Source organism: Poecile atricapillus, chromosome 10 (assembly GCF_030490865.1).
Source record: "Poecile atricapillus isolate bPoeAtr1 chromosome 10, bPoeAtr1.hap1, whole genome shotgun sequence".
Taxonomy (NCBI): domain Eukaryota; kingdom Metazoa; phylum Chordata; class Aves; order Passeriformes; family Paridae; genus Poecile; species Poecile atricapillus.
Genome location: NC_081258.1, coordinates 973,524 through 998,510, shown reverse-complemented (window position 1 = coordinate 998,510; position 24,987 = coordinate 973,524). Strand labels below are relative to the sequence as shown.

The following is a 24,987-nucleotide window of genomic DNA, read 5'->3' as shown; positions in this document are numbered from 1 at the left end:
ACAGTTACATGAATTCACCTCTTTAGACATTTTCTAATACCTCAATTCATGATTTAGTTCAAGCCCCTTTCTACTCTGCTTGTTCTTGACTTCAGAGTCACTTCCAAACAGACTTAATTTTTAGAAATTAAAATGTGAGGAATAAGCTTAAAGGAAAACATCCCATCACTCTCACTAGTATGTGAGATAAGTGAATTTTAACTGGGTCCCTACCCCAGTTTTATCTGACAGTGTTGTGTCTTTTTTCATAGACTTCTTTGCATTTCAGAGTTAAAGCAAATAATTTGTGAAAGCTTCCTGCAGAGAGACTGTGGGATGTTCCCTCTGCTTGGAGTGTGAAGTGTCTCCCTGCAAAAGAGGAAGAACAAGAGCTGCTTTTGTTGATTATCATGTAAACCTGTGATTCCATATGCTTCCTAAATTCTCTTCCCTTCTTTTGAAGAATCTTTCTTAAATTACTTCCAGCTGTGCCTATTCAGGAATGCAAATTTGCTGTTACAGTATCTGGATAATGATAAGAGCTGAGAAGGTAAAATATTCATGTTTAACTGTTGTTGATGGAAGAAGGAGCAGTGGGGCAGACAGCAAGGCCTGCTGAGCTGCTGGGGGCTGTGACACAGCCTTGACTCACTCACTGCAGAAGGTGACCAGGAGCTTCAGGAGCTGGGAATATCCTGACTGGACATTTCCTTCCTGTGCTACTTGGACTTTCTAGACTGAATTTCAAGAGAGACTGAGGGTAAGCATAATAGATAAATTTCTCTATGATTATATTATTCTTTAAAGCATCCCACATGAGTAAAGGGTCCTCAGGACACAGAAAAAGAGTACTGTCATAGAATCATAAAATCAGATAATCCTAGAATGATTTGGGTTGAGAGGGACCCTAAAGCCCATCCAGTGCCACCCCTGCCATGGCAGGGACACCTCCCACTGTCCCAGGCTGCTCCAGCCCCAATGTCCAGCCTGGCCCTGGGCACTGCCAGGGATCCAGGGGCAGCCCCAGCTGCTCTGGGCACCCTGTGCCAGGGCCTGCCCACCCTGCCAGGGAACAATTCCTGCCCAATATCCCATCTAAATTTCCCCTCTGGCACTGGGAAGCCCTTGCCCCTTGTCCTGGCACTACAGCTCCTGATGCAGAGCCCCTCTCCAGGCTCTCTGCAGCCCCCTCAGATCCTGGAAGGTTGTGATGAGTTCATCACACAGGATGAGAAACTGAAGTGCACTACCTGAATATAGAAATTAGTGCTGGATAATGCATAATTTGACGCTTTCATATATAACATTTAATTCCTATGTAGAAAGACCATAATGGGAAAAGCAGGCTGTTCCTGATGTACAGAGCAGATCTTGGAAGGAAATTCCTCTATAGCTTTGTTTTTGCACAGATGCCACGGGGAAAGAAAATTAATTTTCACTTGGAATTCTCCTGTCCTGCATGTTGAACCCAGCCTACATGTCAGAGCACAGTGTTCCCCCTCCAGCTGCCTGTTTTATCATGTCTCACACCTCTCACTTTGCTTCTCAACAAATATCCGCTTCTGCAGGTTTTTAAAACCTGAATTTTGAATTCTCAGTGTCAACCCACAGAACAGACACTCAGTCTACCTGCAGGATTAGCTCATTACATGTATTTTAGGATGGATATTAGTAATCTAAATTAAACAGGCTCACATGGGAGGGCAAAAGCTTTGATTTTTGTAGGATGACACTCCAAAGTACAGGGAATCCCTAGATGGCTCTTAAAGAAAGGCATGAGAGTGAACTGTTAAGAAGAGTGTCATTTCACATAGTCTGTGCAATGAGATGGAGTCTGAATTTATTACTTCTGCCTTTTCGGTTTCCTTCAAGACCTTGGTTGACCTGAAAAACCTTTGGAAACATTGTTAGGATAATTATAAGACAAGTTCTGGTCAAACAGAAGAATGATTATTTTGTTAGAAATTGCAGAGGCTTCAAGACATCAAGTGGGGAAATGCATTGACACTGTCCTGTCTCTGATGGTCTCAGTACCTCCTAAGATGGACATTTCTAGTTATTATCTGCTAATAGAAAATTACTTCCATGCTGCCTTGAAAGAATCTTGAATGTAGAAGAACGTTGAAATGAGTGATTTGTTTTTGGAAACAATGAACTTGTACCTGAGCTGAAATTTAGCTTTTCGTGGCAAAACATTTGTTCCACGTGGAATCCTGAAACAACTGAGTCATCCCTGCATTTTCCCGATTTCTGGGGAATCCCAGCCCTGTCTGGGCTACAGGGTGGAGCTCTGGAGCAGGATCTGGAGCAGCCTGGCTGGGCTAAGGAATGGGAAACTCCTGAAATCCCCCACCAGGATGGGATTCCCTAAGGAATCTGCACTGCACAGCCTGCAGAGATTGGCCAGGAGAGGAGAAAGGGCATTAAAAATTTGATCCATTGACTGAAAAGCTCCCCAAAACTCCAATCACATCTTGGTCAAAATAAGCTCAAATACTTGGAAATTGTGCTCTGATAAAATGAACTTCTGACAAAAGTTCCACAGTTACTTCAAAGGTAAAAAGTGGGAATTTAAAGCTAAATCAGAGTCTTTCTGAAACAATTTTAATGGAAATTTCTGGAGAAAACTGTTGTCAGCTTTAACAGTAAATATATAAATATACAGTGTGTATATATCCACACACATATATACCTATATACATATATATGTGTATATATATATATATTTGCTTACTTTGTGTTTTAATAATGACAATAATGGCAAGGAGGAGAATAATAGCATATTTAAAATTTATACTATAGTGTCTCCAAGAAAAAGTACACACAGCCAGGGCTAGAAAAATAAACCCAAGAGAAAACTAAATAGTGTGCCTTTCACATGTATATTACATATGAAAAGATGGCTGGGCACCCAGCCTTTCAAGGTTTCATATGCAATAAAAGTTATTTGAATTCTACTCAGATGTTAGTTTGCTGTCTCAAAAAATTGATGTATTCTGTATGCCATAAAATAAATCAAAATCTAGTGTATTTAATTCTTCTGAGGTGTTTCACCCAGGCAATTACTACATTGTTAGTCACAGTTGAAGAAAAACTTCTTAAAAATGTGTCTTGCAGGAACACTTGCTGATATAATCATGCAGCAAGTGCAATTTATGTGGCTTTCCTCATCTGTATAAATACTAATAAAGACACACAAGTGGTGATTGGTAAAATCTAATGTAATGCAAAGATTTTTCCCTCTCCATTCCTGACAACCTGCATTTGCAACCACTCAGTTACTTTTATTTTTAAATGGCTTTTCAGTTACATTCTGCTGCTGTAGGGGAAAGCTTTTTGACAAAGGCATGACATAAACCATTTCTATTGCAGCTCCATCATAGTTCCCACAGCTAAACTAGACTGGACAGTTCATTAAAAAGAAAAATTAATAGTACAAGGTTGTAGGGAAACAATAACAGATTATGACTGGCCTGTGGCAGCCCACTGAATTCATGTAGTGGAACAAAAATGATTCCCTTGTCTCATAAATGAAGGTTTGTTCCAAGGTTTTAGGTGAAGTCTCTCCTTCTGTTCCTTTACAGGAAAAAGCTGTCCAGTTTGTGGTCTATAAAAGCAATACTTGTAATTACTGCAGGAGAGTTATGTGGATTTTTTGGGATTGAAAGCACCCATTTGATAATCATTGAATACATAATAATAAACATAACATCAAAGAGAATGGCATAGAACACAACAACTAAACAGATACATTAAAGCAAAGAAAATATCCTCTCAGGGCTGCTCGGAGCAGGAGGGACAAAATGAGAATGCAGTCAGAACTCAATCCTGTTTTTTCTTTTCTAAGATAGTAACTGCTCTAGACCAGGCTAAATTTCTAAATTCAGTGTACCAAAGACAAAGTGTTTGTGGTTCCATGGCAGTTCTTTCAGGTCTGCTGAAAGATGCTGCCTGTGTAGCATCATGTGTGATTTATCTCTTGCTTGAGGCTGTTCCTAAAGGTGCAACCAAGTCCTAAAGACTCCCTCCAGATGGGAGTGCATATTTTCCCCAATTTCCTCAGGGTTCTGTGGCTCAAATTTTCTGTGTATTTCTGGTATGTGTGGCAAGCAGACAGACACAGACTTTAATGCTGTAATCTGAGTTTCATTATACTGATGCTATAAATTCCTGTCTCAGAAGATATTTCAAAGAATATGGGCTCTGGGATGCATTACCTGCTTCTTTTGGCCAGTAGCCACAGCCTTCTAATGAATTCAATGGGATAACAGGAGAGGCCAAGAAAGGGGAAGTCTGAGCCAACGTAACATTTGGAATCAAAAGAAGGACTGACCCTGAAGGATATTTTCTGGTTCTGTTCATGAACACAATCTTTTAGAAATAGCAGCCTAAAATACTGAATATTCATGGTCATGGCATCTGACCCCCTGTATTTTGCAGCTTCATCCCTACTTTTACAGAACTTGGCCATTTAGCTTCCAATTCTCCCTTCTCTTCCCCCAAGATAGAAAAGCAGATTACATAACCTGCACAGCCTGGCCACTGTGAGAGGCCTCCTGGCTCAGGTTCATGCCATCAGCTGTATTTTGTGAACCAGGGCTGCATTGAAGCAAAAATAACCAACCAACCCAAAGGCTCTGCCTTGACCTCCTGAGCTGCTCTCATACTTTCTTACTGCAGGCAACATGTGTGACTTGCAGGACACTGGGGAGAAGATATTCCATATTTATTCCAGGGAATGTTCTCACACAAACATTTAGCACTCACTAATGAGGTGCTCATCCCAAGGCTGGGAGCCAGCTGCAGCTTTCACTGCTCTGCTGCTCTGTTCATGAGCTCAAAGGTGCCACCTGTGTCTCCTGTCCCCTCTGCCATGTGTGAGACCCAGGACAGAACAGCTCCATCGCAGGAACAGGCTCACCCCAAGGACAGCTCAACAAAGACTGTGCTGTGCTGTCTCCCAGTAAAGCCACTGACCCACTGCTTATCACCCCTCCACTGCTCCCAGCAGCAGCAAAATGACACCAAAGTTGTGTACTCAACAAAAGGAACGACCACTTTTCTCCTTGAAGGTCTGTAGTCATTTGATTTGCTCTATATTTAACAAACACAGCAATAATTAACTGTTTAAGTGGGAAAACTTGCCAGCTAAGAATAGAATGATAATGACTTTTTAATAACTGCCAAAACTCCTGAGCAGGGGCTGGTGCTTTGTTGCGTCAGGGTTATCCAGGTTGCCTCTGCTCCCCCCGTGCTGCTGTTCCATCTGTTTCCTCTGCACAGCTCACACAAGGCTGACACACTTCCCTTTGTCCTGCCGAGTGCTTTGCCCCTGAGCAGTTAAGGAGTTACATCTAGGTTCCTTGAAGTCCCCACCAGTTCAATCTGCTGCAGCTTGTTGAGCTCATCTAACCTAAAAGAACAGAAATTAAAAGCCAACAATGTTCTGCTGGCCTAAATTCTAAAGAGTGTAACCAGAGTTAAATTATTACTACTTGAATTATCAGTTCAGTCACACTGAGCTTTTATACAAGCTATGTACAGTTAAAAGTGATAGGGAGGAGCTTCCCAGTCCCTGCCTTTTCCTGGTGGTAAGAAACCATCAGCTGCCTCAGGCAGAGATCTTGAGGCAGGATGGGAGCGGGACTTTATCCCAGAGAATGCAGGGATGGATCTTTCTCCCTGCACCCAGAACCATTACTATGTTTCTAACACGTTATTTTTCCAGAGCCACTGTTATGTTTGCAGCTATGAGGCTGCACTTTCGCCTCGGCTCTGCAGGGCACATGCCAGCCTGTGTTGCTGTGAAAGGTGATTTTCTGGGTGTTGAACAGCACCCTCTGCTCCCTGTGTTATCTCTGCTTTGTGCAGCTCCCAGGCTGCAGTGGTTCCACAGCTGAAGCACTGCTGGGAGCAGTTTCCAGCCCCACCACCCTCCTGTCCCTGACTTCCAGATCTCCTCTCTCCTCCTGTGCTGTCTCCTGGCTGCACAGGTACTTCACTGTATGGACTAATGCATTGTTATTTTTACCCCTTCACTTAAGACATAAACATAATCCCCCTTTGTGTTACAACACAGAGTCAGCCTGAGCTAAGCAAAAAGCCTAAGCAAATCAGGCCAGGCTCCTTGGTCCTTAAAAAACTTGTTACAGCCAAATAAATTAACCAAACCCAAGGCCTGGGCAGGCCAAAAGTGGTGCTGATGCTGCCTAAGAATCTGGCTGGGTCCTGCTGCCTGTGCAGGCAGCTCACTCCAGCTTGGGCATGTCACAAGCAATGGTGACACTGTCCTAAGGGCTTACAAGGTGCTGAAATTTTAACAAGTTCACGTTAACATGTGGAAAATTATTTTTTACACAGTTTATTTAGGCTCCATTATTAAATAAGCATTTAGTAAACATTCCTATTGGCAATCTCATTCTCACACCATCATTCATGTCACGTATTATAGCTGGGTTTAGTTAAAGCTGTGTTTACAAACATAATACAAGTACCCATGCTTGACCTTCATAATTATTCATCCTTCTTATGATATGGATTTTGCCATTCCTTGGGTCTGGTTCTAAGCTCACTTGCTGAAGCTTAAGCCAGAAGGGGTTCAAAAGATTTGCACAAAGAGTTTAAAAAAAAAAAAAAATCATGTTAAGTTTTTTATAGCAATGTTTACCCTGTCAGCCATCCATTGGAACAAGAAATATGTCTGTCTGCTCAGAAAGATGTTCCCTGTTCTTGGATGAATCCCCAGATCCAGTTTCTCCAGCTGGTGCCTGTCTGGTGCTTTATTCCCTCTGACCGCTGGATTTCCAGGAAGCTATTTTTTATTGTCCTTTTGCTCAGCCTTGTGAGTTCTTAAGTTGAAAACACTGTCTTTGGGTCTTCAAAGTGGTGAGAAAACAGAGGGTTAGCTTTGCAGACAAGTGCTGTGTCACTGTCCTTGGGTGGGATATGGTAAAGGCTCCATAAAGAAATTCAGTTCTGATCCACACGAGTTCTCTTATGCAACATTATCTCATACCAGAGAGATTTAAAGGAAAAGGAGGATAGGAGTTTCAGCATCACACATAAAGTAAAACATAGCCAAGGAATGAAAAGCTTTAAATGGAAAGCCCCATGTTCTTTGCAATGTGAGCAATACCAACAAGCACACAGAATTTAAATTCCGTGAAGTCTGAGGTACCAGACTAAGCCAGAGAACAAGGTGAGGGTTAGCTAAGCTTGTTCTGAGGGTTAAATCAGTGCTGCTTATCAGGTCAATGGCAAATCTCCACAAATAAAGGGGAATCCTTAGCAAAGGCAAAAGAACTTAATCTGGGAAAAAAAACCCAAAAACTCATGGGATGCTCAACATGCTGCATCTAACAATTTTAGTCTGACTTGGAGCCAAAGCCAGAGTACAGCTGGAACATAAAGTTATGTATTTGGGAACTCATTGGAGCTGATGAATGGCCACACACAGAACCCCCTCAACTGCAGCAGCCCAGTCTCCAAGGGCTCCAACACGATGGATTTATGGACTGTTCCATTTTGTGCCCTCCACTGGATCATCAGTCCTTGGCTCTCCATCCCCTTCATCTTGTTCACTATTCACTTGCTTTAACATTGCAATTTGGCCTTCCAGTTCTCACCAGCTCTCTTGGGCTTAATATTATAGAATGTAAAAGCTTTCTACTGACACTACTTCCATTTTCTTTCTCTCTGCTCTCTCAGGACTGTCAACAGTCATTTTAACTTGGTGCTTATTTCAGCTGGGAGGTCGACATTTCCTTTAGGTCCAAAGTTTTTAAGTATTCCATCCTTCTTCCAATAAATGTAGCAGGTACCAATGTTTCTAGAAAGATTATGTTTGGTGACAGACTCTCTCATCTCTCTTTAACCTAATAGTTCACTTTCCAGAAAAAAAAAAACATAATTACTCCAAGAGCAATTTATTTAATTACTGTTATGGAAGACTTCAAAGGAAATTGGTTGAATTGAAATAGTGATATCACCCTGGCAACATTTTGAAAAGAACATTTTGGTAGAAAATATGCTGAATGTAAGGGCATGTTTAACGTAGAGAAAAAAGTGCCTAATCCTCTTCTGGTGAATGGAGCTTTCAGTATTTTTATGTGTATATTCGTACATGTATGGCGATTTTTTAATTATTGGTTTTAGGATTTATTTCACTTTGATAAATGTATTTTTTTCCCCTCTACTTGCCTCATATTAAGGTTATTTAATGAAAAAAATAATCTAACAGTCCTACCAAATGTTAGGTTTTCCTCTTTCTTTTCCTCAAACTCATTTTTAAGGGCACTTCAGAGATTTTCGTTAATGAGAAAATTGTTATTGATGTGGAAGGTGAAGCTTTACCTGCTGGACAGAGGTTCATTCACACTGCAGTACTTTTATATTGTCCTGTTGATTAAAGAAGATGCTTCTGGTGCAAGATGCAGAAGTGAGGTTGGTGTTCCAGGACATGCAGGCACACCCCACCAGACCTGATTATTGCACTCTTAAGGCCAGGACTTGCCCTTGGCACCAGAGTAAGGGTGGCAAAAGGTATTTATAGCCTCAAAACCCCTAATGCATTTCCAAAATGCATCTAATAAAGTTGATTCATCGATTCAGCTACGAATATCACTAATCTCATTTTCAAAATGCCCATTTTTGGCCAATTTCCCACAACAAACTCTGTGAAATATCAGTTCAAGTTATTTAAAATTTGCCTTTTCTGCATTATAACAATGACACCAAACACCATCCCAGCTGTAGCAAGGCACTGCCTTAAATCTGTTGTTGTTACTGGTTCATGTTACAGGAACAGAAATTAAATGTTTTGTCACTATCATCTGTAATTACAGGTCAGAAATAGTTCCAAGCTAGGTCTGGGATGTGTTTGTGGTTCATGTGATCATTTAGAAAGATGTGATGAACAGGTTCAAATCCAAATGAGCTATGCTCATGAAAAATATGCTGAATCATTTGCCTTTTGTTTTTAATGGGTCAATTGAATGAAAAACAAATTTTAATTACAAGCTGACACCGGCCTGTATTTTTGTGCTATTTTTTGTGCTATCATTGCATTTATTTGTATGCTTAGTATCTCTTTGCATCATCATAGCACCTGTTGCTGGATTTTTGGGGTTTGCAATATAAAGTTGGGAATTATGCCTTGGTCCTTACAGCCTTTGAGCCCTATAAATCCATATAATTCCTCTGATTTGTGCTCAGAGCAGATCAGGAAGCCATAAAGGAAATTGTTTTAATGAAAGTAGTGTTTTCTTTGTGTTTGTGTACTTGGGGGTTTTTAGGTTAAATGGAAATATTCTATGATGACTAATTGCAGCAAGGCATCTCAGAAAAGACTCATGCAAATATTATTTTAATTAGAATCTTGTGATTTAATAGGTTGCAAATAATAATAATAGAAATGTGAAGATTTGGTCTTTTCAGGTGTAGCCTCCCATTAGGAATTCAAACAGTGATGGTCTCCTCTCTTAGTGCCACTGAAGCTGATTTAAGAATGTGTTTGAATATTCTAGGGTTGTTCTCTCACTTTTGAGCCAAAATTGGTCTCCTCACAGACAATCTTTGCCTAGGCAAAAATTAATTATTGATTCAGTTTTTCATTCAGAAATCTCAAAGTGGCTTTTATGCTCTTTATGGAAGAAATTTGCACTAAACTGGAACAGTTAAGCAAGCTATGAAAAAAAGAACCTTCCATGGGCATGGCTGAAGGATCTGAGCTCTTCCTTCTGCAGTTCCAAGAAAGCTGGGGAAAGGAGGCAGCTTTTGACTGGTAATTTTGCTCTCACCTTTCTCTCGTTTGTGAAGGGTGACTCTCAGTAATTCCCTAACTTGTCAAGTTTTATAAAGATAAATGTTCCAGGGACTACAGTGTGAACCTCTCTAAATGAGTCATGATGTGGAAGTCTTTCATCAGGAGCGTTCCTGCTAGAGGGAGACCAAACTGAGGGGGACATGGAGATTGAGGAGTCCAGTAGGATTAAATTCAAAGTGGAAGAATGTTTTGTAGAGGAACACACTGGCCACACAAAGACCACCCAGGATGCTTTAGCAGTCTGGATTTGGGCAGCACTGCTGAAGCTGCCTCTGGAAATGAAGCTGTAAGTGCAGAGCCACAGACTGAATTTAGATTTCTGCTTGTGTGGGGGCTGCCAGCTCTTCAGCAGGAGGTTATGGATCCAAGCAGAAATGGATTGCTGCCTGGAATTCTGTCTGCCTTGGTTTGGGAGCTCAATAGACCTGCCTGCAATCATTAGCTTTTTGATAGGTTTTCACTCTTTAATCTTGACTGTCTGTCTCATTTCTGGCACAAACCAAAGAGACCATCAGTCACAGCACAAGTGTTATTCAGATATTCATACATATCAATTCCTAGGGGAAAAAATATTTAGGGTTGGCTTAGCATGTAATTACAGCGTTAGTAGCTGCAAGTAAGTTGGCTTTAGTTGTCATTTGTGTCCTCCTCAGGGTGTCACTGAGAGCCACTCACATAATAACAAAATGACTGAGACTAGCATGGGCTGGGCTGCAGCTTTGCTGCCCTTGGAGCATCCAGGGAATTAGGAGAATTCCAGTTTGTCTGAGAAGCACAAGAACACAATTACTATTTAAAATAAACTCTACCAAGAGCTTAGACATTACTTGAAATGACTCTATCAATCACCATGTTCTTTAATAAGACTACCTTTCTTATGCTGGTTGTTTTCCTGTAGAGTTTATGCTTAAAACCAGACAGCTTCTGTCACATTTATCTTAAGTGGATCTCCCCAGGGCAGCAAGTAAATGTAAAACTCTGTTTACAGCCATTTTTCCTTTCCCAAGCCTTTTAATATCACTCTCTCAGGCTTATTTCTGTGTCATTCACTCCATAATGTACTAAGTTGTCTTCCTGCTTTCCCCTGCTTTATATGAGGTACAGCGAGCAGCAATCTCACCCTCACGAGCACAAATTAGATCAAAGCTTGAGGAAAATGCTGTACTTCCATGATGAATCCAGAGGTGGATGCTGACAGATAGCACATCACACTGTTCAGGGGGTTATTCCTCTTCCCTGCACAATGACTGCTGTTTTCAAAGGGCCATCATTTTCTGGCTTTGTCTATGGTTTCGTAACACTGAGTCTCAAAGCTGCTACAGGAAAATGTGGCTACATTTCAAAAACTCTTCTTTGGAGCAGCTGGGGATTATTGGCTTTAAACATCTCAGTAATCCAATACAGTGCTATAAAACATAATTTAAAAATGCAAAGGATTAAGATTTCCTTTCATAGGATTCTACAGAACTCAGAATAGGATTCCACAAAACTTGCTTAGCATTTTTGAAGCAACTTCTATTGTCAAGATGAAAATCACCAGTTCTGTAAATATTTCACTTCTGTATTTAGTACATACAAATCTTGTCATGACCTAGAATTCCTCCGTGGTAGGATACCTCTAGAATCTTGGCTGTTTGCTAACCAAATATAAAGTTATATATAAGTTACATAAATACTTATCTCTGCAAAACTGCAGCCTCAAATTCTAATCCTTTACATTGCAGTGTAAAGTGCTCCCATGCAAAAGACAGAACATGAACTGGGGGAGTGTGAGGTTCTCATTATTCAGTGCAATAACTAAGAGAATTTTTTTCCCCCAAGTATCTTTAAATATGAAGAATTTCTCTTTCTGGACTAAATACTTTTGTCTCATAAGACTAATTATGTTCTGTGAATGGCACAGAAAACTTTATACCAATTTGCATTCAGATGAGGATTGTTTGCTGTTCTCTCCAGTGAGGACTGGAATGTGCTCCAGCAAGAGGGACCCAGAACTGCAGAGGGGCTCACAGGGAGTTACTGGCTGCCAGTCTGCTTTGGAATCACACACTGGGAAAACTGAGATTTACCAGCTACATACACAGCAGGAATGTATAGAGATCCAAGCTCATGTCATCTAAACAAAACATTTTACATGAGACCAGTGCACACTGGCCTTTATTAAAAAATTCCAGGATGGTTTGGGCTGGAAGTGACCCTAAAGCCCATCCAGTGCCACCCCTGCCATGGCAGGGACACCTCCCACTGTCCCAGGCTGCTCCAGCCCCAATGTCCAGCCTGGCCTTGGGCACTGCCAGGGATCCAGGGGCAGCCCCAGCTGCTCTGGGCACCCTGTGCCAGGGCCTGCCCGCCCTGCTAGGGAACATTTTTTTCTCCCTAATATCTGTTCTAAACCTTCTCTCTATCAGTTGTCCTGTCATTCCACACTCCTTGTGCCTGATTCCCATTAAACACAGATAGGCATAACCAGATTCTGGGTTTGCTCACAGGCATGGAGTCAGTTTGATGCAGAGGGAGTCCTTCAGTTTTTAATTCTCCTATTTCACATGGGATGAGTGAGACCTATGGCACTGAGAGGGAAATGTGCTGGTGCCGTGTCCCAGTGATGCCCTGGGAGAAGGGGTTCATTTGAGGAAGCAAAACTTCATCTCTGATCATCATCTCATCATCTGGGGTGATTTCCTGACTGGAAATACCCAGGAAGCCTGAAACTGCTGGGGCACAGCTGAAAGCTGATGTTGTGTCATCTCACAGTTCAGCTGTTCTTTTAAAGGACGCCTTGCAAATTTTGACACACCAGTGTCACACTTCCCTGTCTGCCTAAGGGTAAATTCAGCCTGGCCTCTAGTTCCAGTGGAAAAATGTAATAATCCAAATTTGAGTCTTGTCCAAATTTAGCACACCTAGAATTTAAAATTTCAGCCATTTTCAGGACTAAAGGGTTTATTTGAAGAACTGGCTTTGCCATATGTGTCATGCAGCTGAATGTGCTGCAAAGCAGTTCTTGATATCATAATATTATTTTGTATAAATAAAATGGGAGGCCCTCTTTAGTACAAGTTTGTCATGAAGTCCAAGCTAAAAAACTGTTTTGGTCGGATAATGCGTAACACTTTAAAATCAAAAAGTAACTGAGAGAATTAAGTTAAATGTGCAAGGCACTGATTCTTGTTTTCACTTGTTCCATAAATAATAAGGAAAAGGCTATCAATTCACTCTTTTACGTCATTTTCTTGAAATGACTCAAGGAAGAGAACAACATTTTGTTAAAGAGGAAAAAATCAAATTAAATGTTGAATGTGGGAGACCGGCAGGTTAGGGCTGAGTAGCTTTCTGCAACAAGAAATTTGTATCCTTCAAAAATCTTTTCTGATTAATGTACACCCAATTTCTTGAAAATTGGTAGGCATCAGGGGTTTGCATGGAGCAATCTGCAGGAGGATAAAGATCTGTGGCAGACTGAACTCCTCCCACACTCATCGATGCACAGGAGGAATGAAACCCTTGTGCACAGGACTCTTCCAAATCCCTCACCTCATGTGTTTTAGTAAAAACAACCAAAGCAGTTACATTTGTGATATGTCCTAAAGATTTACTAGTGGGACTCGACTGATTATTGGATCTGGAGATTTGTTCCCCACTTGCTTTTCATGAGAGCTGCTGGTTTTCCATCAGCCCGTGGAAATTTTAGTGTCTGGGGAAGGGACACACTCTGTGCTGAGCACTGAGGTTAAACTGTGCAGTGGGAGCCCTGGGGCTGCTCAGAACAGCCCCAGCCCCAAAGCAGGAGTCTGTCCAGGTTCTGGGGAGCTTTGCAGAGCCCGCTCCCATGGGGGAAAGGTCCCTGCCCAGCTGAGGACATCACCTGGCCACTGCAGGTCCTGCCCTGCCTCCCAGGGCTCTTCCAGCTGTGCCCCACCTCCACCTCTCTGCCCAAAACTCAGGCACACTCAACTCCAGAACTAATAAGATCCAATATTTATTCTGTCATTAAAAAGCTATTCATTTCCTTGTCTGATGATAAAATTATCGTAGAATAAATCCTTCATCTTTTCAGCTAATTCTAATTACAGCTAAAATATCATTTAGACTGGGAGTTTGCTATATTTACTTGATACTTTTGCAAAACATTTCAGAACATAATCATCCATTATTATATTGCAACACTGTGATCTTGTCTTCCTTCTGCCAAATGTATTCCTGAGAACAATTGCTATTTTAATGCATCATCCAGAAGTTATGGCCTAGACAAATCAGAAAAAATTGTTTAGTCTATTATAATTTGGCTTATGGTCATTTAATAGCATGCAGGAAATCATCATGAATGCTGAGGATTATTGTTTCCATAAAAATAATGAAAGGAATTTAAAGTTGGCTAAACTTCTGCCACTGCTCTTGTCATTGGAATCATCTCTGGTGCCTCTTCATTTTTTGCTGTTGATGTCTTGGAGCAGTCATTCAGGTCTGTGTGAAGCTGTGTGGAGTACAGTGACTTTGCAGAGTGGCTGCTTGCAGCATGGTTTCCACATGGACATGGATTTATTATTTTCCAGGTGTTAAGATATGTTCTTGATTTAGTTCTTAAATGAACAGCATATTTCCATTAGGAATATCGATGGGTGTTATTTTCTAACAGTCAAAGAACAGACTTTTCTTATGTTAAAATTGAAACTGGTGAGGTTTGTATTAACAGCTACAAGCACACAGCACAGCCATGATGTCTGTGCAGCTAGAAATGCCCAGCATGCCTGTTCTCACAGCTATTTAGGGACATATTTTATTTCCATGCAGACATTTTGATATACACCTCCCCATGCAGGTGGTGTTTCAGAGTATGGACTAGACTTTTAAAATATTTCTTTGTCCTGCATGCCTCAAATGGTATTCAGGGATTTCACTGCATTCATATGCCTTGCTGATGAGATCAGACCTTGCGTAGTGGCTAATTAACTCTTGTTCACCCTTTACCCCCGATAATCTGTTATTCAATACCAAAATAGCCAACATTTGTTTGTGTACAGTTAAAATATATTCATGGAATTCATGCTTTTGAATACAAGTCCATCTTGGTTCAGCCAGAGTCTGAGTCTTTCTCCCCAGGGGCAGCTCCGATCTCTGCTCCCTGTGATGGAGACAGCACCCAGGGAGCAGCTGGAGCTGGGCAGGCTCAGAGCAGGGAAAGGTTCTGCTTCCCCCAGAGGTGCTGGCACTGCCCAGGCTCCCCAGGGAATGGTCCCGGCCCCGAGGCTGCCAGAGCTCCAGGAGCGCTTGGCCAGCGCTGCCAGGGATGCCCAGGGGGATTGCTGGGGGGTCTGGGCAGGGACAGGAGCATCCATGATCCCTGTGGGGCCCTTCCCACTCAGGATATTCTATGTTTCTATGAAACTTGGAATCTACTATGCTCAAGGAAGTGGGAAACAGCTTTTCTTACAGATTTTTTAGGAAAATTTGGGATTTCAAAATTATACGTCACAAACTTCTAAACAATAATGTAAAAAAAGTCAGGATGTGATTTGTGGTGAATTAACCCCAGCCAGCAATTGCTCACTCCCTGCTCCTCCCCCGGGTTGGGGCAGAGATTTGAGAGAGTAAAAGTGAGAAAACTTATGGATTGAGATAATGACACTTTAATAGGACAGAAAAGGAAGAAAATGGTGATAACAACAATGAAGAAAGGATTTGAATATACAAACAAATGATGCACACTGCAGTTGCTCATCACTCACAGACTTCTGCCCAGCCGGCTCCTGAGACACCCCTGGCCAGTTCCCCCCAGTTTATGTGCTGAGCACAGTGGAATGGTCTGGAATATCCCTCTGGCCAGCTTGGGTCAGTTTTCCCAGCTGTGTCCGCTCCCAGCCCTTGGTGCCTCCCCTGCAGCCTGCTGACAGCTGAAAAGTGCTTGACTCCGTGTAAACACTGCTCAGCACCAACTCAAACTTCAGTGTGTGATCAGCATCATTCTCTTCCTAAACCCAAAACACACCCCTGGAGCAGCTACCAGGAGGAAGATTGGCTCTGTCCCAGCCAAAAGCAGCAGGGCTGCAGTTTGGCCAAGTGTCCACTGAGACTGGCTTTGCTGCAGTTGAGGGTTATAATCTGTAGGCAGAAATACCCACATGCCTCAAAGATTGTGACTTTTTAAAAAAGGCTGCAACCATTCATGGCAAATCAGTCTGACAAATCTGTGCAGTGTCTGAACCCAAGTGCTGCACACAGAATTTTTAGATGCTTACTGGAGCAGCAGCCCAGCAGCTACAAATGCCATCCTCACACCTGTATTCCAAACCCTCAGTATTATGAGGTATTTTTCCCCAAGAGAAAAAGGAATTGCTTTATAAATTGTTTAGCTCTTTTTTCATGTTTTCTGATTGAGGTAGAAAGAAACTGTAGGCATTCAGCAGCTGAGTTATTGATGAAATGTTTGAAATGTTTTAAATAGATTGTTTGGAAAATAAAGGAAAAAAGAGATTTGGGGGTTTTTGTTTTGTTGTTTTTTTATTTTTTTGATTACTGCTACTGTTTCATTTTTAATGAAATTTATTTTAGCTTTAACTTAAGAGCATCTTGTGCACCTTGTCTTTTGTAATACAAGTAGTTCATGAAAATCCAGACTGTGGCTGGTTTGAATTTAAGTAATTTCACAGCCTTCAGTGGAAGCCTGTCAATTTATGCTATTTTAGATTTTCTGAGGATAGAAGTCAGAGGTTTTACTGCTGGAGTGAACATGATGTGAATGAGCAGAGCATGACCTCCAGGAGGGGAGAAGGGACATAAGGAGGCCAGGGACACTTTGTTGTAGTTCCAGCTTTCCTGGCAGCCTGTCTTACCTGGGAGTCACTTCCTAAAGAGCCAGCTTGAAACTGCTGCCAACACAGAGCCCTTTGACTTTATAAACCAGAAGCAAATGGCCTTAGGGACTTGTTTTTAGCCCAAGTGGGACCTGACCCAGCCAGATCCCCCTGCCCTGGGCTGAGCCAGCGTGGGCAGCAGGGGAGGGGATTGTGCCTCTCTGGCCCTCAGGTGAGACCCCACCTGCAGAGCTGCCCCAGCCTGGGCCCAGCACAGCAAGGAGCTGCAGCTGCTGCACAGAGCCCAGAGGAGGCTCCAGGATGAGCAGAGGGATGGAGCAGCTCTGCTGGCAGGAAAGGCTGCCACAGCTGGGATGGTTCAGCCTGGAGAAGAGAAGCTTTGGGCTGAGCTCAGGGTGGCCTTGCAGGGCCTGAAGGAGCTGCAGGAAAGATGGAGAGAGACAATTGCCAAGGGATGGAGGGACAGGACACAGGGAATGGCTCCCAGTGCCAGAGGGCAGGGTCAGATGGGATATTGGGCAGGAATTGTTCCCTGGCAGGGTGGGCAGGCCCTGGCACAGGGTGCCCAGAGCAGCTGGGGCTGCCCCTGGATCCCTGGCAGTGCCCAAGGCCAGGCTGGACATTGGGGCTGGAGTAGCCTGGGACAGTGGGAGGTGTCCCTTCCATGGCTGGGGTGGAATGGTTTGAGCTTTCAAGTCCATTCCAGCCCAAACCATGCTGAGATTCTGGGATTCTCTGAAGTGGTGGATGAGAGAGAATAGTCTGCTTTAGCTTGAAGACATGGAACCTTATTGCTTCATCTCTGTACATGGACATGTAGAGGACAGAACAAAAGATAATAAACAATTTTTGCTTTAAATCCTTTTTAGTAAATAAACATTGATCTGTGATTAACATTTTTTTCCAGCACTTCACACTTGAATAGCTGATAATAAGCACTGTGTGTATCAGCTTGGCTCTGCCATTCTAGTTAAGCAACATTGTAAAGTGTTTACTAGTTTACATAACAGTATTGAGGAGGTGGGGAAGAGTGGGGGGATTTGTTTACTTACGTCTGTAGCTGAGATCATTTTGTGATGCTAATGGTGAATGATTATCAGTGAGTTTAATTTTCAAATGCACCCCAAATCTATTAACATAAGCAGTTTATTTACAGGTTTTTTTTATTTTTTATTTTTTTCACAGCAGGTTTAGAAATGCACAGCTGTCTATGAATATCTTCATATTCCATGTTTGGAGTATGTAGGTTCTTTATAACATTCCAGGAGCCCAGTCCCCTCTAGCTGCTGCACATGAGTGATCCCTACAGCACAAATCCCATAGCTTTTGTTTTTTTTTTTTCCTGTGCAAAGCTGGGTGCAAGACAAGTGCCCAAAATAGGTGAAATCTCAGTTTTCAAGCTCTTTAAGTCTTACATTGTTTTTCTCCCTCAGCAAGATGGAGACATGAAATAAAAACCACAGACCCCATGCTCCACACTTTACACACATACATTGTGTCCAAATGAAAGCATTTTCCTAAGCAAAATCATAGGAATGGTTTTCCTTTTCACATCTTCCATGCTGGTGTGAGTAATCAAGTAAAATGTAACAATAGGAAAAAGTCAAATGGATACAACAAATCTATTTAATAAATATGCTTGGGAAAGCCACACTATATTTGCATCTATGTGTGAGAATGTCATTTCACTCGTTATGCTGGAGCTAGTTTGGTGCTGTGGTTGAAGTGATTTCAGTTTTCAGTAAAATAAAATTGAAAGCTGATCTTTTTTGGGGAAATAAACCCAAATATGTCATTCCTTATTCATGAACCCCTGTCAGCCAATGTACTTTTATGTAACTGTAAAAGGGATGTGGAAGGAGGACATGACTGCTTAGGGTGTAAGAAAGACAACCCCAAATGAGTGGGTTTGGGACTAGTGAGATGTTTGCCCGTGGCTGAGTTACAGAATGTGCTGTAGCTTCAAGCTTTTGCCTATATTCACATTTTCTCTGCTGAAAATACGAGTAAGAACTCCTTATTTAAAAAATAATTCTGTTTTACAGCTGATGGTAGCACATATTTATACATTTGCCTGTGTAAATATAGCATCAAGATCTTTATCAGTATATTGGAGAAGAGTAAAGTTGAATCACACCAAAAACTAAACCAAACATTGTAGGGACCTTGTAAAATTTGTTGTTGTGCAAAGATTCAAGGAGAATATGTTGGAAACCCCAGAGACAAGTGAAAGTGGCTTTTGTGATAGATTGAGGGCTGCTTAGTTCAGGTTTCATTTTATTATGCAATTTCTCCCTCAAATATTAAATCTGACCTAGTGTTTTAAGAAGTATTAGAAAGTAGGAGATCAATGTAATCCTGGTAATTTGTCGCCCAGGGAAAGTAGGAAAAAATAGTTAAATCAATTGTTATCAGAAATATCTGAATGCATTTTTATTAGTTTGTGGCATTTATTGTGTCCAGCCCAGAGCAGCACACTGGCAATCAGTGCTGATGGTTCCTTGATCCTCTGAGGCGCTTCCGGGGTCTAAATCCAAACTGGAGCTCCTTGGAACTCTGCCAGCCCCTGCTCCTGCCCAGAAAAAACAGAGGTGGTTATGTTCAGCACAAGGATCTGTTAATCATGAAAGGGCTGGTGGAGAAATATTGCATTCCTGATAAGTCTTGGGATCTCCCTTGTATCTGGACCTCTGCCTTAGCAGCTTATATCTAAGGTTTATATCTAAGTTCCAAAGAGGGATTAGGTCTAAATTAGGTGTTTCTAGAGTTACCTTGCATCTTGGCCAAAATCTATTTGAAAGGATCAGGAGAAAATAGGATCCCCTATCTATATTTCAACTTCCAGCCACTAAGTGGCCAAACAAGCCAGCAGGAGATTCTGCAAGGTGGCAGCTGCATGTAGCAAAACACCAAGTCTGCTCATTACTCAGGATTTCATCTGTATTGATGTATTTATTTTAATCTTACCTTGATATTTACCAAGGAAGTCCTAGTTTTGTTTTGCTAAATAAAAAACCCTACTACATCCTGAAAGAATTGACAATTTTTTCTGTTTTCCCTTCTTCCAGGAGCTGAGTTGGGAAGCTGCAGAGCATTAAGGTGATGTGTTTAATGTGTGGTGGCATCCTATGTGCACAACAGTTGGTCTGAAACTCCTCAGTGGCCCGAGACGTTGTATCTTCCAAGGTGGAAGGGGTAGATTCTCAGATACTCCTGTGCCTACACAGTAACCAAAAATGAAGGAGGACCATTGTTTACACGCTGCTCTCCTCTGCCTGGGGGTGCTGTGCTACAGCCACGGCCTGACCACAGAGAGGCTCAACCACTCCCGGCCCTCGCTGCACGGGCACCACGACAAGGGCAAGGAGGGACAAGTCCTGCACCGTTCCAAAAGAGGCTGGGTGTGGAACCAGTTCTTTGTTATAGAAGAGTACACGGGACCAGATCCTGTGCTGGTGGGAAGGGTAAGAAAGAATTCCTTTTTCAGCCATTGATTAATATTCTAAATTTTTATTGTTTTTTGAGGGGGGTTTGTGGGGATTATTTTGTGTTTTTTGCTGTTGCCTTTGTGCTATATAAGATGTATCTTAATTTTCTGGTAGGTCAGTTTAGGTGTTAAGCAAAGTACTACCTAAGCCAATACTAATATTTCCATTGACCTCAGCAGTCCTTGAATGAAGGTTCAGGCTGTTACTCAGCAAAACAGCAAGAACCCCATCAACAACTTGAGCAAAAATATATCTCAAGAATATAATTCTCAGGTCTTTAAAAACAACAATTAAAATTTGAATGTCTAACCCAGCAGCTCGGTAATATAGGTATCTTTTGATCCTCTCATTTTCAAATTAGCAGTAAAATATATTGAGGGCTATGTATAGAGGAAGGTAAATATCTGTGTGCATGTGGCTGTGTGCACACTTCCTGGAATTATTTTTGATTCTGCTACTGTCTAACACTAGTAAAATACAAACAGATAAATAAACCAGTGTATTTGCCAGTTTGTAAATGGACAGCAGACCGGTGTTAACCCCAGCACAAAAAGGGAGGAGAAACAGGATCAATGTCAGCAAATACCATGCTGGGTATTCTGGTTTAAAATGGTGCAATTTGTAGATGTCAATATAAAATGAAATTTGGCTCAGTGTTTCCCCCATTTGTCAAACTGAAGTGTGCACTGGTTGTGGAATTAAGAATGTTTAGTAAGCATTTGTTGCTTCTTTTATATTAGAAAGGATGTAATTAAAAACTGGTTGGCTGTCACAGAATCAGACAGAATCCCACAATCTCTGAGGCTGGAAAATCCCTCCCAGCCCAAGGAGTCCCATCTGTGCCCAATCCCCACCCTGTCCCCAGCCCAGAGCTCTGAGTGCCACCTCCAGCCCTTCCTGGGACGCCTCCAGGGATGGGCACTGCAAACCTCCCTGGGCAGCCCCTGCCAATATTTAACAACCCTTTCCATGGGGAAATTCCTGCTGCTGTCCAGCCTGAGGCTGTTCCCTCTCCTCCTGTCCCTGTTCCCTGGCAGCAGAGCCCAACACCCCCGGCTGTCCCCTCCTGGCAGGGACTTGTGCAGAGCCACAAGGGCCCCCTGAGCCTCCTTTTCTCCAGGCTGAGCCCCTTCCCAGCTCCCTCAGCCTCTCCTGGGGCTCCAGAGCCTTCCCAGCTCCATTCCCTGCCCAGGACCTGCTCCTGCCCCTCCGTGTCCTTCCTGAACAGGGAGGCCCAGATCTGGACACAGCCCTCGAGGTGTGGCCTCAGCAGTGCTCCCAGTACAGGGGACAATCACTGCCCTGGTCCTGCTGCCACATTGTACTTGCTACAAGCCAGGGTGCCCTTGGCCTTCTTGCACACCTGGGTACAGCTGGGCTCACTCATTTATAACTTAAATCAATCAATTCGTCATTTAACAGCTTTTTACATGCAACCCAGTAGAACTTGATTCATTGCACTGTACAAAATCTTTGTAAAAATTACTCCCCCTACCAGCTTCATGCGAATATAGATCCTGCTGTAAGTATCTTTTTGTGTATTCTCTTCTTTAAATCTGAAACTTTGGGTTCAGCAGCACCCTGCATGTGGCAAGAGGCATGTCTGGGCTGGCACTGCCCTGGATGCAGGGTACATGTGGTCACAGCATGTCCCTGGGTGTGGATTATTGCCTGGTGGAAGCCACAGTTGTTGAAAACTCTGAAATTATAGCAATTTCCTGTACTTCTTTGTTTCATAAGCACATCCAGGAAATGTGTGCCCCCTTGTTAAAGTGTGTCTGTTTCTCCTTTTGTAGCTTCATTCAGATATTGATTCTGGAGATGGAAACATTAAATACATTCTCTCAGGTGAAGGAGCAGGAATCATTTTTGTTATTGATGACAAATCAGGGAACATCCATGCAACCAAGACACTGGATCGGGAGGAGAGAGCTCAGTACACCCTGACTGCTCAGGCTGTGGACAGGAACACGAACAGACCTTTGGAACCCCCTTCTGAATTCATTGTCAAAGTTCAAGACATAAATGACAACCCACCCGAGTTTCTCCATGAAAACTACCATGCCAATGTGCCCGAGAGATCAAATGTAGGTGAGTAGAAAGGTACTGTCCTTGTGGAAGGTGCTGCACTGTCAGGACATCTTGGCTTTATTTCATTCTTATTGTCAAAATAAAATGTAAAATTTACTTCGTGTTCAGCCAGTGATTCACTTGATGTATTTAATCTGCTGCCCAAATCAAACCCTGCACAGCTCCTAACTGAGAGATGTTCCTAGAATAGAACTATTTTTCCTCCTAGGAAGGAGCATAAGAGTCCCCTGGAATTTATGGAGTGTGAATCCTCTGGGGTCAACACGAAGATCATTTCTTTGGCAGGGGTGTGTAATAAAGCTGGGAAGTTACTGCCTCACCATCTATTTCATTTTCATCTTCTGTTTGAGCTTGTGTCTGTCTCAGAGATTTCTACGGGAATGATTTGTCTGAAACTTACTGAGAAAAATGTAAAGGAAAGCTCCATTGTTTGGCTGTCTAACAACAAAAGCAATATAAGGCTTAAACTACTGAGGGGAAAAAGCATAACGGTGCAGAGTGGCTGCTGACTTTTATATCTTCGCTGGTTAGAACATTAATCCACTTCACAGCAGGTGACAGATTGTTTTGGGTCATACAAGTATATTTTGTTATATAGAAATTGTCAAGTAATTTTGATTTTCATTTACCAAATGTGGAAATAAAAAAATTTCAAGAATAGCTCTGCTATGACTGAAAGCATCTCTGCACAGTCCTTCCAGACATTTGCCACTGACTCTCCCTCCTGTGTTTGTTCTCCATTTTTAGGTACATCAGTTATTCAGGTAACAGCTTCAGATGCTGATGACCCTACCTATGGGAACAGTGCCAAATTGGTTTACAGTATCCTTGAAGGTCAACCCTACTTCTCGGTGGAGGCTCAAACAGGTATTATTAAAGAGTTTCTTTGAGCAGCACCTCATGACCAGAGTGCATCCAAGTGAACTAAATGTACTGACTGGGTACAGCTACTGCTGTGTCTGAGCAAAGCTTCCTGCTCTGCAGCACACTGGTCTCCTGGCATTTGCTGGAGCTTCTGTACCAGAAAGCTGATGCTATTTCTGTGTGTTCTGTATGCTGTGATGATTGAAATGCTGTCTCTGTGCTCAGCTCTAATTCTCCAGGCCTGTTGTCTGTGTGGAAAATTAGGGCTGCTTTCCTTACAGCAATGCTCAGGGAAAGCAGAACCACCACCATCACTGCAAGTATTGCTGTGTTTAATGCACTCCAAGTGCAGCAGCCAGGTTTTCATTAAATCTGTGTGTGCCACCTTCCTTTGTGCCTGCAGGAATCATCCGAACTGCCCTTCCCAACATGGACAGAGAAGCCAAGGAAGAGTACCACGTGGTGATACAGGCCAAGGACATGGGAGGACACATGGGAGGCCTCTCAGGGACAACCAAAGTGACAATTACACTTACAGATGTCAATGACAACCCACCAAAGTTCCCACAGAGTGAGTACCAGCAAAATATGTCTCGTATCTCCTTCCAGGACTCATGTTTGTGAAGTACCAGACACACCCAAGGCTTGAAGAGGCAATAACTGATGCAGCACATGTGAATAAAGAAGTATTAGTTACTCATTTTTTGCTGGTAACATATGGAACGTTATTGTCTGGATTATTTACTTTGTGTTGCAAAGTGAGACATTTTTAGAGCCAGGATTAAATTGAAAAGATTCCTGACCCTACACTTCATTTTTGACGCTACTGGGCCATGCTGTATAATTTACATGAGAAGACAGACATATATATATATATATTCTCCAAGACTCATATTTACCATGACAAAACAAACTAAATTTAGCACAATTACATTTTTTAATTGTTAAACTGTATTATTTAATTGTTAATAATGTATTAATGGAGGTCAAATACAGCAATTTTTTTTATACCTGAGCAATTTACTTTTCACATATAAAATTAATCAGGCTTGACATTACCAGACTCAGCCTTCACAGCTGGTTGGAAGTACATTAGTGGGCCCACACATCTGTTCTGCAGCTCATCTCTAGGTTTGGGGTTTTTTGAGTGCAGTGCAAACACCATCTCAGTCCACCGTGTTTCTCCTCTGCGTGGCACTTCTTACCCTGGCACATCCTGGCCATGGCCATCCCTCTAACAGCTCTGACACCTCTTCTTCCAGTGCTGCAGCTCCCTGGCCCCTCATACAAGAGCTGAATGTAAAAATCTGTCAGCATTACCTACTCTTCAAACAGAAAAGGATTAAATCCTAAAAAATCAGGGTTTATGTACCTTACAAACAAGCCTTTTTACTCCAGATCATGACCTGGGACACCAGGATACAATATTTTGTTAACTCTATCAAATGATGGATTTACCTCTATGAATTCAAGCCCCTTTATTGAGTGTTTTGCGAGAACATTTTAAATTATCAGAAATGCCCAAAAGCAGTTCCTCTACTTGATCATTCACCCCCAGGTTAAATCTGAATTGGGAATGCTTTGTAACTCAAAACTAGGGTTTAGCTGTCTGTATAAACAGACAAATTATTGATATTTATGTTCTTATTTTCCTTTTTTTTGGTTATTTTTAATGTTCATTGCTCAAGCTGTTAATGAGTTATATGCTTAAATTTTGGGGCTCTTTGTGACTGGAGTTAATGACCTATTTCAATGACATGTGGCAATTGTTTTTATGAGTAATGAGCCAAGTCCCTGCCTGGTGTAAGTCTCCTGATGTTCCTAGGGTGCCCATGGAGCAAAAAAGAGCAATTAAAAAGGGAAATAAATTATATTATTTTATTTTATCATCCCTTTTTTTCTTCCCTCCCCAATTTATTACTGCTAATTA

The 24,987-nt window shown here is 42.1% G+C and overlaps 1 protein-coding gene across 1 annotated transcript in view; it reads left to right on the top strand.

Moving 5' to 3' along the window:
- The window catches only part of CDH11 (cadherin 11), an 80,511-nt gene that overhangs the window by 41,297 nt on the left and 14,227 nt on the right, over positions 1–24,987 (top strand). Inside the window, exons 4-7 of the mRNA XM_058845755.1 lie at positions 19,683–20,078; positions 21,899–22,193; positions 22,941–23,060; positions 23,461–23,628. Coding sequence (XP_058701738.1) covers positions 19,851–20,078; positions 21,899–22,193; positions 22,941–23,060; positions 23,461–23,628 — 811 coding nt within the window. The 5' untranslated portion in view covers positions 19,683–19,850. The remainder of the gene's footprint in view (positions 1–19,682; positions 20,079–21,898; positions 22,194–22,940; positions 23,061–23,460; positions 23,629–24,987) is intronic.